The 17,066-nt window shown below is 51.0% G+C and overlaps 1 protein-coding gene across 16 annotated transcripts in view; it reads right to left on the bottom strand.

Moving 5' to 3' along the window:
* The window catches only part of VWCE (von Willebrand factor C and EGF domains), a 53,084-nt gene extending 39,209 nt beyond the window's left edge, over positions 1-13,875 (bottom strand). For 5 of the 16 annotated variants that reach the window (XR_008374218.1, XR_008374221.1, XM_053561508.1 and 2 more), the window contains exons 1-9: positions 13,237-13,874; positions 10,644-10,738; positions 10,428-10,517; positions 9,966-10,094; positions 7,550-7,666; positions 4,656-4,772; positions 3,683-3,811; positions 2,020-2,462; positions 1,844-1,937 (exon numbers count right to left, since the gene is read on the bottom strand). Coding sequence is in view for 12 of the 16 variants with exons in the window: in XM_053561508.1 (XP_053417483.1) it covers positions 1,844-1,937; positions 2,020-2,462; positions 3,683-3,811; positions 4,656-4,772; positions 7,550-7,666; positions 9,966-10,094; positions 10,428-10,517; positions 10,644-10,738; positions 13,237-13,346 (1,324 nt within the window). In the remaining 4 variants the exon portion in view is untranslated. Of the gene's footprint in view, positions 1-1,843; positions 1,938-2,019; positions 2,463-3,682; positions 3,812-4,655; positions 4,773-7,549; positions 7,667-9,965; positions 10,095-10,427; positions 10,518-10,643; positions 10,739-13,236 lie in introns of all 16 variants that reach the window. The other 11 variants (XR_008374219.1, XR_008374220.1, XM_053561507.1 and 8 more) reach the window with 5 other exon arrangements.
* Positions 13,876-17,066: the final 3,191 nt, after the last annotated feature.

The raw sequence follows: 17,066 nt of genomic DNA, 5'->3' as shown, positions 1-17,066 counted from the left end.
TTCGGTGCCTGTAGCTCAAGTGGCTAAGGCGCCAGCCATGTATGGAAGAGCTGGTGGGTTCGAATCCAGCCCAGGCCTGCCAAACAATAATGACAACTACAATCAAAAAATAGCCGAGCATTGTGGCGGGTGCCTGTAGTCCCAGCTACTTGGGAGGCTGAGGCAAGAGAATTGCTTAAGCCCAGGAGTTGGAGGTTGTTGTGAGCTGTGACGCCACAGCACTCTACCCAGGGTGACAGCTTGAGGCTCTGTCTCAAAAAAAAAAAAAGAAAGAAAAGAAAAGAAAATCATAAAGCTGGATGTAGTGGCTCATGCCTGTAATCCTGGCACCCAAGGTGGGTGGATTGCTTGAGCTCAGGAGTTCAAGACCAGCCTGAGCCAGAGCGAGACCCCATCTCTAAAAATAGCCGAGTGTCATGGTGGGCGCCTGTAGTCCCAGCTACTTGGGAGGCTGAGGCACGAGGATAACTTGAGCCCAGGAGTTTGAGGTAGTTGTGAGCTATGAGGCCACAGCACTGTACCCAGGATAACAGAGTCAGACTCTGTCTCAAAACAAAAGGAAAAAAATCACTAAGTGCATTTCCATTTTAACCATTAGGAAGAATTTTTAACTGCTGCTCAATGTCCAGCAACCTCAGCATCTTAATGCCAAATGCAATAGAGAAATGGAGATTCCCAGGCCTATTCCCAGGCCTTTCCTGAGGCCTTCAATGAAAATCTGCATTTCTGGCTCAGCGCCTGTGGCTCAAGCGGCTGGGGCACCAGCCACATACACCTGAGCTGGCAGGTTCAAATCCAGCCCAGGCCCGCCAAACATGACGGCTGCTCACAAGAATGGAGAAGCATGAATCCTATGTACTCAATTTTGATATGAGGACAATTAATGACAATTAAGGTTATGGGGGGGGAGCAGAAAGAGGGACGGAGGGAGGGGGGTGGGGCCTTGGTGTGTGTCACACTTTATGGGGGCAAGACATGATTGCAAGAGGGACTTTACCTAACAATTGCAATCAGCGTAACCTGACTTATTGTACCCTCAATGAATCCCCAACAATAAAAAAAAAAAAAAAAAAAACATGACGGCTGCAACCAAAGAATAGCCGGGCGTTATGGCGGGTGCCTGTAATCCCAGCTACTTGGGAGGCGGAGACAGGAGACTTGCTTGAGCCCAGGAGTTGGAGGTTGCCGTAAGCTGTGATGCCATAGCACTCTACACAGGGCGACAGTTTGAGGCTCTGTCTCAAAAAAAAAAAAAGAAAATCTGCATTTTAATAAGAGCCCCAGGGATTCATATATAGAGCTAGTTTCCAGGAGGTCTGAAAGGATCTATCAAGAATTTGGGTCTCTATCTTCACAGCAATGAGAAGCAAATGAAAAGCTGTTAACTGAGGGGAGGGAGTGGGGGGTATTGGAGCAGAATTTATAAATGATTCTTCCTGGAGGAGGGGACTTGGAGGAAGGGAGAGGGACTGCAGAATGGATTTGGAGAGGGTCACTGAATAAATGAATAAAAGGAAGAATGCATGAAGCTCAGAAAAGATGCCCAGAAGATGAAAAGCTCCCCTTAAGGGACATTACAGCAGAGACAAGTGGTTCTCCAAGTGTGATCTTCAGACCAGCCACATCAGGATCACCTGGGAACTTATTTAAAAAGCACATATTCAGGCCTTAGCCCGGATCTGCTCAATTAGAAACTCCAGGGGCAGAGCCCAGGGAGCTACGGTTTAATAAGCCCTACAGGTGATTCTAATGCACGCTAAAGTTGGAGAACAGCCTTTGGGCTGCAGGAGGGCTGAGGGAAGGGAAGAGGCAAGACTGTGTCTTCCCTGGCACCAGCTCTCACCTGTACATGAGGGGCAGCACCCCCCATCTTTGGAGGGAATCGGGTGGGAACAAGCAGCTTCACACCTCACCTTTTCACAGGTCACCTCTCCGTCCTAGAAGCACAAGCAGGAGTTGTAGCCACCATAAGGCCCCATACGCCAGAACAGGGCAACTATAGAAACACCTCACACCCACCTCACACCAGCACTGGGAGCACCCAGGCTCTGTCCAGCGGCTCCCTGATTCATATATGGCTCCCAGGTGCCAACAGGGAGAAGGCCTTGTTGCTAGTCGTGGGACCTCAGGACCCCTGGGTGAGGAAGGGGTCCCCAACCCCTCCCCCTGGAGTAGTGAGGGAGGCCTGAGAGTTCTCAGCAGGGAGGCAGTAGGCACTAGGGTAGCCATCGGAGTGGAGAGCACCCTCGTAGGGACAGAATGGGAGGATGTGTGTAGTGGTGGGGTGGGAGATGGCAGGTGGGTGGTCTTGACTTCTATTGGAGGCCCTGGAGCCCCAGAAGGAGGGCTGTGTCCTGGGGACAGGGCAGGCCGGCCTGCCTCCGGAAGCAGGAGGAGCATCTTGGGAGGGTGTTGCCGGGGTTGCAAGATGGCAGATGGGGCCAGCACAGCCTTTGGGAAAGCTGAAACAGAAGCACAAGAATCTCTTGAGGGGGAAAGCAGGGGCAGAGGTGGGGTTTAGAGGGACTTGGACTTGGCACCACCAGCACAAGTCACTGAGTGTCTCTGGGCCAGGTTCTTCATCAATATAATGGGTCTAACCGCTGGGTGCAATCCCTGGAGAAGATGGATGGAAAAACACCAATGAGTCGGAGGAGGTTACACCTGGCTGCTTCAGATACTGCACAATCAGATTCTCCCCTTCCCTTCCTCATCTGCCACAAGGGAGTTGCCAATGTTCCAGGAGGACCTCTAACACTTCAGGGATCCATGTTGGGAATAACCTGCCCCCACTCCTATGTCCTCAGAGGTCCAAGTGTGTCTCCTCCTCCCACCCAGCTGTGGCTCCCCTGGAGGGCATGCCCAGGCTTGGGATGGAGGGACAGTCCAGGCTATTGCAGACAGGCCCTGCCCCAACACACTCACTTAGGACCAGGGGAGAGGTCTTTTCCTCTGCAGATGGACACCCACTACCCAAGGGTCTCAAGGAGAGAGAGAATCAGAAAACTAAGAGGAGAGAGAAGGTGGCAGGTGAGGGAGAAGAGAAGGGAGAGAGTCTAGAGCTCCCAGGCAGACAGGGGCCGGGGGAGGAAATGAACAGGTGAGTTCAGAGGGCATCACTCGCCATGGACTAAAGAGAACGAGGTAGCTTACTCGGCACAGGCATGGAAAGACCTCCATGGCACCCTGAGTAGTGAAAAGTGGAGGCTTCTGGCAGGGCAGCCTCCATCACGTGCACAACATTATGCACATGTTTAGGGCACTGCCGAAGGACCAGAAACACCCAACGCCGCCCTGTCCCTGGGAGCCCTGGTCACTCTTAACACTGCTGGTTTCTTTCCTTTTACTATTTGGGGGAAAACAGAGGGCTGGGGAAACAGTGAGGGAAAAAAAGGAAGAGCAGATACGGAAGTGAAAAGAGAAAGCGAGGAAGGTGAGATGTTGAAAATAAAATGAACAGAAAACAAGAGTGGGCAGAGTAGGGAAGGGGCCTCCAGGAGGGCGGGGCCTGGTGCTGGGGCGGGGCCTATCACCAGCAGCGGGGCTGGGCTGAGGGCGGGGCCCGGTGCTGTAGGAGGGGCCTGGTGCTGGGGTGGGGCCTAGCACCTGGGGCGGGGCTCCGGGGTCCGGCCCGGTGTCCGGGATGGGGCCGCTCTTCAGGAGGGCGAAGCCCCGCTCTCACCTTCACAGGAGACGCGGTCAGCTCTGAGCCTGAAGCCAGGTCTACATGTGCACAGGAAGCTGCCCACGGTGTTATGGCAGGAATGGTGACAGACTCGCCTCTCCAGTGGTCTCCGACACTCGTTTACATCTGCAGAAGAGCGTCGGTACAGACAGCTGCCTTGTCCAGGCTACTGACCCTTCTTCCTCCCATTCCTTAGCTCAAAAGACTGGGTGTCCCCTTGCCAGGTTCTTAATTAGAGGTCCATCCCTGCCCCAGGGTGCGGGATGTGGCTCAGACGCTGGAAGCAAGGCTGAAATCTAGCGCTAGTCTCCTTGGAAGGTTCACACATACAGCAGGCATTGAATGGGTATATATATCAGTGACTCATCCCCAACACTATGCAGCCTTGCTGGGTATCTCTTCACCAAACCTTCTACTCTCCAGTTTTTCTTTCTGAAAAAGTCTTAAAACTCCCTGAGCTGCTCAAGATAGACTTCAGGACTAATACCTAAATCCATTAGAACAAGGTCTTTTTACAGGCCCAGGGGACCCCACCTTCAACCATGAGCCAAGCTTATGGCCAAACATGCCAAACCCTTTCTGGAAATTTCTGCTAATGGTATAGAACAGGGGTCTCCTTCTAAACCAGAGGAACCCAGACATAACGTGCTTTATTTACCAAGGGGAGCAAAGGCAGCCAAGAAAATGGGTGAGCAGAGAGGAATCCTTGGGGTGTATCTGGGAGAGGAGCGGAAGAGAAACATAACAGGATGAAGCTGGCACGTGGCCAGGAAAAGTCCAGGACAGGATCTTCTGTGTGGAACTATGCCAGCCCCAGAGACAGGCAGGCTCCAAGCAAAGGCTCCAGCCCCTTCAGGCTCCAGAGGACCAGGAGGTCCAGTTGCTGACCTTCCTGGGTCCCTGGGCTCTCCCTGTCCATCTTCCTGAGTGGCAGCTTCATGTGCAGAACACAGGGTCCTCCCAGCCTTACCTACACAGGAGTGCCGGTTGCCATGGAGGTGGAAGCCAGTTCGACAGGAACACTTGTAGCTGCCGATGCTATTTTTACATCTCTGCTGACAGGGGGTTCCTAAGCATTCATCAGTGTCTGGAAGGCAAAAGGCCAGGGATGGGGTTCATTTCACCACAGAGCTTTGGAAATATGGGGCTCCCTCTTCCTCTCTCATCACAATCTCCTACCCTACTCAGGATAGAGGGAGACAACCTTAATTCCATCTCTTCCTCACCACCCACATCTAGTCTACCAATTCCTGAATATGCCCTGGACCAGCTCACCTCTCCCACCTTCAGCCAAGCCTCCTAAAGGCCACAGGACTTATCCTAGAATAAGGCACCAGTGCTGTACTATAGCTCACATAGCCCTGGGCTGCCTTTCCCACCTCCTTCCCAGCCACCCACCTTCACTCTGGCCTAAATTCTTGCCATCTTCCAAACACACCATACTCTTTCAGGCCCCTGCCTTTTTCCATGTTCTCTTGTCTGCCTTTTCTACTTATCTGGCTGGAAAACTCCTACTTATACCTCAAAACTCAGCTTTGATAGCACCTCCTCTGTAAAAGCTTCACCATGCTGTTGTTTAAAATTGTGAAGAAATGGAAATAATCTCCATGTTCATCAATAAGAGTTTGTGGACCAGAGTCAGCAATGAAAAGCAACAGTTAGATGTGGAAAGATCTTCAAGACCAATTCTTAAAGGGAGGAAAAACAAGCAGAGGAATGACTGGGTTCAAATCTTAGCTCTCACATGATCTTGGGCAAGTAATTTCATTTCCTTAACCCTAGGTGTGCCTATCAGTAATATGAAGATAAACAGACCAACTTCATAGGATATTTCTGAGGATCAAATGAGAAAATGTAAACTTCTTCACCTGGTAGCTGGGACACAAGAGTTCGGCACCTATCATATCTCTATAAGTTCCTATGTATGTACACATCATGGGGAGAGGCAGTCATAAAACACGTCAGAGTGATAACAAGGTACTATGGAGTAATGTCACCCAAAATTCATGTGAAGCCTTAACATCCAGTGAGATATTATTTGGAGGTAGAGCCTTTGGAAGATGATTAGGTTTTGATTCAGTCATGAGGGTGGAGCCTTCAGGATAGAATTAGAGCCCTTACTAGAAGAGTCAGAGCACATTCTCTCTCCATCACATCTCAGAACACAGCAAAAAGACTGCCTTCTGCAAGCCAGGAAAAGAGCCCTCACCAGAAAATGAATTGGTCAGCACCTTGATCTTGGGCTTTCCAGCCTCTAGAACTTTGAGAATAAATGTCTGTTGTACAAGAAATTCAGCCTATGGAAATTTATTATTGGTGTCAGCCCAAGCAGACACCAGGGTTATTCTCTAGGGAAAGCAGAGGGTGGCAGTGGGAGAGAGAGCCTGGGGCTAACACCATGACTTTTAAAACTTCTTTTATAGGCTCGGCATCCATAGCTCAGTGAGTAAGGCACCAGCCATATACACTGAGGGTGGTGGGTTTGAACCCAGCCAAAGCCTGCTAAAACAACAATGACAACTGCAACCAAAAAATAGCCAGGCATTGTGGTGCACACCTGTAATCCCAGCTACTCAGGAGGCTGAGGCAAGAGAATCGCTTAAGCCCAAAAGTTTGAGGTTGCTGTGACACCGTGGAACTCTAACGAGGGCAACACAGTAAGACTCTGTCTCAAAACAAAACAAACAAAAAAAAACTTCTTTTATAATTTGTGAAAAAAAATTTTTTTTAGCCTTTTAATTTTTATTACTCAAAAAAGCTTCATTTTCTTATTTAGCTTTCTGACTCTGTGCTTATGCCTTCAACACTTTCCCAGTGATTTTCCTTAATAAAGAAAGCATGCTTGATCCCGTCATAAACACATTGAGCACACATGGAACCACCCTAAGCCCTGCTGACATGTTTTTTCTGTTTTAGACAATCCCATAAGAATTTTAGGTCTCACAGCACGAACCCCTCAAAGTCTTCCTGGGCACATGTCGCATACAGATTTTGGTACTTTCCCAACCTCCTTGGTATAAAGTTAAACAATTCCATTGCCAGGGGTTTGAGGCAGCCCAATTTTGTTAGAGGCTGTATTGCAAAAAGGCCTATGACCATATGTCAAACTCTGTACCACTGTGAGTGCCTTTAGACAGTCTCCCTGGAACAGCAATTTGTGAAAATTTTAAACACAGAGAAAATAATAGCACAGCATCAAAGCGGGAGCTTTTGTCTTAATTGCCTTGTTTAAGTGAGAAGGTTTCCTTACATAACTTGTATAAATAAAAATCATTTTGAAAGAATGAGTGATTATTATAAAAGATCTCTCCTCTCGCTCATTTAAGAGGAAAGTTGCCTTCTCTTCCCACAGCACTTATGGCTTGTCCTCATCTTGCTCCTCCCCTCCCCACCAAACTATGGAAGATCCTACTCCCCCAGGGGCTACAGGACCTGGGCCTGCACAGGGCAGGTGGAACCAATGAATGAGAGAATGAATGACTCCAGCCCAGCATCCCCCTCTCACAGCCCCTCTGGACATGCTCATAGCCCTGCAACCCCCTCATCTCAGTGGCCTCCTTCCCCAGGATGGTGTACCTCACCCCTCCCAGAGACCTGTCCTCCAATCCTAGCCCTCTGCCCTACAATAGCAGCAGTAGGTTCTAGCTGTCAGACACCCAGGGACTCAAACTCTGACTCCACCTCTTACTAATGGAATAGTCTCCTCATCAGTTAAATGAGGGTGATAAGAGCATCTCTCTCAGATAGTGGGGAAAGTTAAATGATGCATCCATGCATAAAGAGCACACTGTGCTGGGTTCAGGTGTTCAACATGGCATCACCGTCACCCCTCCCAGAGCGGCAGTCCCTTCTCTGCAGGCTCACCTTGGCAGCTGTGGCGGTCGGCAGACAGCTGCATGCCTGGCCCACACTCACACACAAACCCGCCTTCCGTGTTCATGCAGTGGCCCTCGCAAGAGGAGCTTAAACATTCATCAATGTCTGAGAAGAGAGAAAACACCTTGCACGACCCACTCTGAACGTGACTGTGACATAGGCAACAAACTGACCCCATGAGGACCCTGTGCCCACACTGAGGAGCCTGCACTCAGCATTGTGGAACTCCCAACCACAGCCCCAGGAAGAAAGAGCAAGCACCATGAAAGCTACTGGTGAGGAAGGAAACCCAGGAAAGAAGAGACCACAAAACCAGGCCCCACTTCGATGCATGCAGATCAGCTGATGAGAGCAGAGAGCTGAGACAGACTGTTTCCAGCAGCCCCACCTGCAGGGCAACTTCACAGGGCCCCTCAAAAGGGCCGAGAGCAGTGGACAAGAAGCCTGATCAAATTATGAACAGCATCATTCCCTTAAATGTTCACTGAGCACCATCTGTGTGCAGCAGACCCAAAAAGGGATCAGTGAGGATATAAATGTGACAAAGACACAGTACTGACTCTCCAGATGTTTACAGTCTGATAACATAGGAGCCAAAGCACACACCCAGGCGGGCTAGTACCGGCCAGTGATAGATGCCCCACCCGAATAGCTGGCCACAGCAGGTGTGCCCTGGAGGCAACATGGGCTGAGAGAGGCCGCTGGAGAACAGAAAGGGCTTGAGGGTCTTCCTGGCAGCAGCTGTGCTCTGTGGGGACTGCACTGTATGTAGAGGGCGGCTTAAGATAAGATCAGGTAGCTGAGCACAAAGGAGTCCTCTGAGGCCACTGACCGGGTGGGGTAGCTGGATCCATGCCTAAGTGCTTAGCTGGAGAGCCTGGTGAGATGCTCTGGCTCCAGGGGTGAGGGAGCTGGGAATGGAACTCCCCAAATCTCGGTGCAAGGCATCTCTGCCCCCACGGCATCTCCTGAGGCCCTGCAGGATTAGCCTACTCCTGTCTGCACCCAAGTCTCCCCACCATCCGGCCCACTTTCCTCACCCACTACTCAGCCTTCTTCTTGGCATGTCCTTGCTCTTCCCACTGGCAGGCCCTTCAAGACCATGCCCACCATCTCTGAGAAGCCCACCCCAACTAACCCCATCCCGCTGCGATCCCTTGTGGCTGTGGCCAGTGCCACTCTGTCCTGCACCCTGTGCTTTGACTTTGTTCCCTGGTTTTTCCTTGGCCCCAGTTTGCCTCAACAAAGAGAAGTGTGTGTGGAAAGTACCCCATGATGAAAGGTAAAAGGCATTTCGGGGCAGGATCAATTGCTCAATTGCTTCTCCTTTCCGGAGGAGATGGTGCAACAAGCAATGAGTTCCAAGACTCCTTTAGTGAGACCCTCTGACCCAATAGTTCTCCTCTGGGAAATAATCAGAGAAGCAGACAAGAAGCCTCCTTATTGCATCATTATATATAGTAGTGAAACACTGCAGACCTCCTAAATGAGGGCTACAGAGTAGTATTTCAGTTACAGAAGCCAAGCATACAGCTGTTAAAAATTACGCTGCAAGGAATATTTAGTGATACTCACGATATAAAGCTAAATGGGAAAAATAATCAACAAAAACTATACATAAAGTATAATCGCAGTTCTATAAGACATAAATGTGCTTGCCTAACATACATATACACACATGTACACATGAAAACACATACACACTCAGGTGAAAGGGAAGAAAAAATAACTTCATTTTAGTAACAAATGTCTCCAGGTAGAGACTTCCAAGACTTTCACTTTCTTCTTTTATCCCAAATGTTCTAAAATGAATTATCTCTTACTTTTCTATTCAGGGGGAAAACATTATTTTTTACAAAGTTAAAATTCCAAAAAGGCTTTTTCTGCTCTGGCAAGGTTGGCAAGGAACTAGTTACAGTGGCTGTGTAAGGGGAAGGCAACAGACTTTATTTTAACCACAAATAATAGTTTTACAAAATAATTAGTGAGTTTAGCTTTCCTAGGCTTTCAAATGCCACTTTCCCAAGGAGCCTTCCCTTGCCAACCACCGTCCAACTGTAGTTTCTGAGCCTCTGTCCTAGTTAAGGTCCCATTACACCGAGCTGTCCCGTTACTTATCTCCCTTCCCCATATTCAGAAGTTCCATAACAACGGGGACTAACTGTGGCTCCAGTAATTCCAGCCCCTACCTCCCCATTCCTGCCCACAGAGGTGCTCATAAATATTTGGGAAGTACCAGAAGAGACACATTTCTTTTGTTTGCAGGCTTCCCTGCTCACTCTCAATGTCAGAGCTTGTCCTGGCTCAGAGTGGCTCTTGTAACTCTCTGCAGACCATTCTAGCAGAACAGGGAAAACCCGTAATTCTGGCCTTTCCCCTCCCCCACAGGTCCCAGGCCTCTCACCTGTACACCTGATGCCAACAGCTGTCTCTGTCATCGAGAAGCCCACAGGGCACACCCGGGCCACCTCTTGACAGCCGCCATGGTTACAGGTAAGGTCACAGCCATACTCCCCACACGGTCCGTGGGCCTCTAAGACGGCATCAAACTGGTGAGCACACACCATGGCACAGCAACCCCACTCACCCCCACCTCACCAGGATGATTTCTGCTGGGAAGGTGGCTCTGGAGACAAATAGGGCTGAGTTTAAATCCAGCTCTGCCACTTACTAGCTATGCGACCCTAGCAAGACAGCAATTTCTCTGTCTCAGTTTCCTCCTCTATCAAATAGGAATAAAATATCTACCTAATAGGGTTCTGTGTGGGTGATATTCTGGAATGCATCTCATAACCTCAGTGGCACATAACCTCAGTGTTCATTCAGTCTTCCCACTTTCCCACCGGCCACTGCCCATCCCCATTACCTGGACAGGTGGCCCCTTGCTCTCCATCCTGGCAGGAGCAGACATTGGGAGCGATGCAGATGCCACTCCCACAGCCAAAGGAGCAGAGTGCTGAGAGGAGAAATGCAGGTGAGGGACTAGGCCCTGGGGCCCCCAAGCTTCCCCTCAGACCAGGGACTGTGTGCTGGCAATGTACAGTGCTGGTGGAGAAGGCTTGGGGCAGGGATAAGCACTTACGCAAGGTACAGTGCCCACTACCCATGGAGGGCACCCAGCCAGGGCAGCAGCCACTCCCAAACCCAGAGAGGCAGACGTGGGGGCCCAGCCGGCGTCTGCAAGAGAGAAGAGAGATTTTCCATTTTCTGTGTCTAGGGAGAGATTGACCAACAGGAAAGCTTCCTAGCCAGTCTGTAAGTCAATCAACAAACAGTTCTCAAGACCTCCCTGGAGGGACAATGGGAAATTTCCAAAGAAAAAATGACCCAGATAGTCTCTCCTAGAGGGAGGACAGACAAAAGTAGGAGAGAACAGATACCAGCCTCCTACTGATACCTGCCACATGAACACAGAGCAAAGATGGCCAGGAATAGGGAACTCTGGGCTGAGGAAAGGCTCTATGATGAATAAAGAGCCTGGGGGTGGCTGCCTCCGGACCTTTGCACCTGCAGTTTTCTCTATCAAGAAGGTTCTTCCTCACACACTCAGCTCACTCTCCCCCTTCCCCCCATCTCACCCCACAATGCCTTCTCAGAGAGGCCCTCTTGTCTGCCTTCCCTTGCTTTACGTCTCTACACATCCCACTTCCCGAGATGTTAAATATTAATTAATTTGTTGATTTGTTGTCTGTCTCTCCTACAACTCCCCAAAGACAAGCACTTCTTATCTGTTCACCACAGCACTGCATGGCACATAGTAAGTGCTCAGTAAATGTTGAGAAAATGGCTGAGAAGGGAAGCCAGAGGAAGGAAGGAAGAATGAGGGCCCCCCACAGGCACTGACACAGGCCACGTCTCTGGGGTGAGCACGGGAGCACCAGTGCGCTGCCCACAACTGGAGAAGGCAAGAGAGTTCACTCCACCAGGAACATAGTCCAGAGCTGGCAGGGAAGGGGAATCCAGAGTCCACAAAGGGCAGAAAGCCAGGCACATCCAACCATATGCTGGGTGCTGGGTGGGGAGTGGCCATATTGGCATCAACAAGGGACCATCCCCATTTTGAGGGGGATGGGCAGACCAGGAACCAGGTGATTGACAAGAGGGCATGACAAGTTCCACATTGGGATGGGCTATGCAGCCCTGAGGGGGTGGGAGGGGTGGGACAGAAGACTGAGGAGCAGCCAGAGCACAGGCCTGTAGGGAGACAGAGATGACAACTGCAACCAGCTCCAGTAATGATCTGGACAGAGGGTGATGAAGTCCAGCCAGGTTTGAATTGGGAATCCCAGTGCAACAGACCCTCCCGCTTGCACTCTTCCCCCGCTCAGAGGCTGAGGTAACACCACCTTGGCAGTCAGGTGTTACAGAGCACCCACTGTGTGCCCAGCACTGCCCCATGTACTGGGGATCTGGGATAAGACAGATTTATTCTGTTCTCGGGAAGAATAATCAATGTAAAATAGGATAAGGGAAGCTTAGGGCACCACGGCAGTTTAGAAGTCTGTATACATCTGTTTGTGGGGCCTCAAAGAGCTTTTTCCTCCACTGAAGTCATCACAGGGAGAAGAGGGGGCACTGCGGGATGGGGAGAGCTGACAGTGAAGACTCAGCGCACTTGCTGGAGCGGTTATGGCAGCATCCTGGGAGGGAGGGACCTGGCAGCCCCTGCTTTTCAGACTGGCCTAATAAGCTGCGGGGGGGGGGTGTGGGGGGTTCGGAAAGCAACAGGCAGTGCCACCCAAGCGTCAGATGGAAGGATGCCCGGGAGGCTGGTGCAGTCCAACGCTATGATGGGCACGGGCCCAGAGCCTGTCAGACCGCCCAAAGAACCTCCTAGGGTCGGTGGTGACCCGGAGACAGGTGGAAGGAGGCCGTGAAGGCAGAGGCATGGAAGCCGGATCCCAGCAGGAACTGGCGTTGGCTGCGAAACACACGTGCAAGCAGCTAGACTAGCTGGGGCGCCCCCGTTGCGCACCCCCCGGAGAACGCGGCCCCGGGCCAGGCCGCCAGCTGATACCGTGTTCCTTCATTCTGAGCTTCACGCACACACGCGCACAACCCCGCAGAGCCGGGCCTTGGCCACAGGACAAACACGTGGAGAGGTCGGCATCCATCGGGAAAGACAGCAAGAGGGCACAGCCCCTCCCCCCCCCCACGACCCCACCCGTGTGCAAACACGGACTGAAACCGAAACGTAACCCAGAGAAATCCGGGCGGTTCCAAGGTCCATGATGTGCGTAAAGCCAGGACACAGGGAAAGCCCCCAGCCCAGAGTGGCCAGCGCAGTGGGGGAGGCCAGACGCTGCCAAGGCAGAGCTAGACAGCACGTTTGGGAGCAAAAGCAGTCAGTCCAGAACTCTACTTGCCAGGGGTCCGCGCTCCAGGGCACCCTAGACTTCACCCAGCGCCTGGATCACCCTAGACTTCACCCAGCGCCTGGATCTCCATCCACCCCCAGGTCCCAGCCAGGACCGTCCCAATTAGGGGCGCGCGACGGGCACACGCCCAGAGGCACAAGTTGCTGTCTCTTTGTCCGGACCCCTGGGCTGCGCCCACGCGGACAGCGCCCCAGAGCGAACCTGGACCCGCGGCTTCCGGGGCTCCCCTCGGCGACTCCCCACTACATGACTGTAGTGTTCCCTCGGCGGGGCCGTAACGGGGCGCGGGGCGCTTACCTCTCCGCCGCGAAATGAGCGGGCGGCTTCCTCCCGGTGTAGCCTCGGGCCGGGGCCCGGGGCAGCAAGAGCGCGACGCAGGCGGCCCGGAGGAATAGTCCGGCCCACATGACCGGCGGCAGCGGGTCCCCCGGGCTGGGCTAGGCTCCCGCGCCACACGCGAAGGAGGGGGCTGCCGGCCCTCGCCCCTCCTCCTGGCGCGCGGGGGAGCGAACCAGCGATCCCCCAGCTGGCACGCGGAGTTGAACAGGGGGGGCTGGGGACGCCGAGAGGAGGGGCCGGGGACCGTGAGGGGACGCGGCAGCCGGCTGGGGGTGGTCTCCAGCACCTCAGAACCTCACACACAAAAGCAGCGCCGCCCGCCCGCCAGCGCCTCTCCTGAGGCACAGAGCCGGGGCGGGAGCAAAGATCAGGGACCCCTGGGGGCGGGGTTTCGCCCTCAGCCCACATCCCCTGCCCGGGTTTGGAAGTCGGTTTCCTGCAAAGGGCTGAGGGCGTCAGACTGAGGCCCTGGGAGAAAGGAGACTTTGGGAATACGGCTAGCGCAGGGGCTGCGCTCCCAGGTCATTGCCTGTCTTGGAACCGAGGTGCCCATGCAGTCAGACGGTGAGAGTCGTGGAAATCTGAATCTAGGACGCTGGGTGGCTGAGCCCTGGGCAGTTGTAGGCCTATTCCCCAGCCTGCCATCAGGTCTGCACCCTAACCCAAGTGCGTGGCTTGGGGGCAGAGTATGAGGGTCCAATAGCTCCCCAGCAGGGGGGCACTAGCTGGTCTCATAGCCACAGGCTCCTCTGGTCACCCAGGGGGCAGAGAGTGGCCACAGGTTGGGGAGTGAGGAAGCTGCTGAGGCCCTTGACAGTGGAGGGCAGAAGCAGAACTGGAAGGCAGCCCTTTGCCCCTTCCCAGGACCTGCCCCAGGCCACCGTGGGAGATTGACAGGGTAGTGGTGAGCCAATGGTGAATGGAAACCTAGGCTCATCCAGCAAGGAAAAAGCTGGAAAGATGATCAAATTTTACCTTGTGCTCCGTAAAGGAATCTTCCCCTAGTCCCCCAGACCTAATTAAAGATTTTGATTAAACACTTCCAGGGATAAGAAACTCACTACCTGTCAAAATTCAGCCCATTTTTTTTTCCAGTCCAATCATTTTGAGTAACTACGTTTGTTAGAACGTGTCCTTCCTTACCAACTAACAATTCCAATTCCTTTGGTCTTGCCTCTGCCATTGCCCTCGGGCTGACTACCTCAGCCTGTTGTTGAGGTCCTTAACATAGTGGACATGGTATAAAAGGCCTGGACTCTTGCCTTCTTCCTAAATATAGCACTTTTACTAATACAGCCTGATAGAGCTCTTAATACCATGATTTCATGACACAGGCTGAATTAAAGGAAAACCTCAGGTGTTTTCTGTTGTTGTTTTGTTTTGTTGTTGCAGTTTTTGGCCGGGGGGCCTGAACCCGCCACTTCCAGTATATGGGCTGGGGGGGCCTACTCCTTGAGCCACAGGCGCTGCCCTCTGTTGTTTTTGTTGTTAAACACAAGCCTACCTGAACCGGTGTGGCTGAGTTTTAGCAGACATTGACATTTAGGCCTGTCTCACCTTGTTAGTTTTGACCCATCTTCTAGTCAACAGATTCTCAGCAAGCAGGTTGTTAATATAGGCTGCATTGTAAAATGGATCCAACTTCTGCTCTTATGTCCATTCTGAGTTCTAAAGACCCCAGAATCCTAAAGCATCTTTCCTTCCTGCCTCAAACATCCAGAGGTTGCACTCTCCCCCTCCACCACCACTAGACCACCACTCAATGTCAAGTAAATGCTCCTTCTTCCTGACCCTAGGAGCTAGCTACCCACAAATTCTCAACATTTTCGGAACAGAAGTGAACTTTTACATGGCTGTCATATTTCATGCTATCTTCTTTCTCCCACATCCCAGCCCCAATGGGCCACCTTCACTCTTTAACAACTATTTTATGGAACCCCAACCCGCCCACCTCACCGTATAAGACTCATTCTCTGGCAAGGTTTGCTCCAGATTGGTAAATGAGCAGCTGGGATAGATACCTCAACATCCACCCAAAAGAGAGCCCCAGGATATTAACTACATAGTAAATTTCTGTTGGCAAATCTCCAAACAAATCCCCTGGCATTTCTTTCACTTATCCATAAACTTTGTGACCTTACGGTATTCACCTTGCTCCTTCTATTAAGAATTAGCTTCTTTGGGTTTTTTCTTTTTGCTGCTTTTTCTTATCTTTTTGTTTGACCCCAAAGCATCTCAGTTTGGATTCTGAGCGTCTAAGTTAATATTGTTTATCTTCAAGGACTAGTTTGGGTATATCTCTTAATTGAAGTTTCTCAGTGTTTCTTTACCACTTCTGTGGCTTGTGGCTTCTCAGTAACAAAAGGGACCCTACACTAAGGATGGAGGATCTAAGTTTTTGTTGGCTGCAGAATGACCGCCTCTGGCTTGTGACCCTTCCAAATGGTCATGTGATGAGTCAGTGTTTCTAGTATTCTCCCAAAGGTCCCTTCGTGCAGAGGCCTGGAGTGATGCTAGCTCAACAGTGCCTACACGGAATGGAGCTGTTCCAGCTGGCTAGAGCCACACTCGAAGACCTTTCACCCCTAGAAAGATGATTAATGGTTTTTAAGAAGGGGATATGGAAGTATGGAGGCAGGATGTCAGTTTCCAAAGGGTCGCTGGAATTCAATCCTGAGTGAATATACCCAAGATTGTAGGAAACAAAAAAAGCAAAACATTTCAAGAACTCCACAAGCTTCCAAATCCAAGCCAATGATAATGACCTTCCACTCAAAGTAGGAGTGATCTCAGTGACTGCCGATCAGACCACATAAGTGCACCAGAGTAATAATCCCATTTTGTCTTTCTGATCATGGCACCTTATAGTCACTGCTCCCAGCTAGGATTAAAATTTTACAGTAATCACAATCTGGAGACTGTTGAATGCTTGCTTCATTAAAGCTGGTCTCTGGCATGGGGTGTGGCGGGCCTTTTTCAAATTCAAACCATGACTTTAAGAATTCAAATCACAGTGTTGAGTTTCAAGTTCAAACTGTGGTTATTGAGCTGCTGATTATTTTTTCTCTTAAGATCCTTATCCTGAGATCCCAGGAAAGTAAAGGGAAAAGAGGGGTAATAAAAAACAAAAGAATTTCTCCAGGGAAGGGTACTCCAGAAGACCCCCCCAAAGCAAAGATGCTTCCTTGCTCTTTTCCTTTTAAGCTAGAATCTCTCAAAACCACTCTTTGAACTTAAAACCACAAATTTCCTGCACTGTATCAAAAGCTGGTCTTAAAAGAGCCAGCCAATGTGCCTAGGATCAACCCTACTCCACAGCTGGGACAGAGCAGCCTTTATTCCCACTAGATCACTGGTAGAAATATGGGCCCAAATACTCTGACCCACTGAGTTGAAAGAAAACAGGCTTTGTTTGCCAGACAGAAGAGTAAACCGCAAATGTATCCTACTCCTGTATTTTCAAATCAAAAGCACCAAAGCTTCACTTGATTAGACCAGAGGGAATAAATGAGAATCCAAAGGGCATGTGGCAACAAGAAGCCAGGAGGTGCATGAGGAGATACTCAGTGGCCTAGGGGCTAATGGACTGGACAGTGGACACAGCTGGCTGTACAGTAAGGTCAGGAAAGGTAGCCTAAACAATGCCCAAGCACAGCAGGTTACCAGCAGATATAACTGAGAATCAGAAGTTGTTCTTGAGTCAGGGTAACCATAACACTGAATTTCCAAAACCTGATACCCATCATCCTTGTGATCCCACCGAAAGCAATCACATGACAAAGGAGAGG

This window comes from Nycticebus coucang, chromosome 14 (genome assembly GCF_027406575.1).
Source record: "Nycticebus coucang isolate mNycCou1 chromosome 14, mNycCou1.pri, whole genome shotgun sequence".
Taxonomy (NCBI): Eukaryota; Metazoa; Chordata; class Mammalia; order Primates; family Lorisidae; genus Nycticebus; species Nycticebus coucang.
Note: the sequence above shows the minus strand (reverse complement) of the source record. Positions and strands in the feature narration are given on the sequence as shown.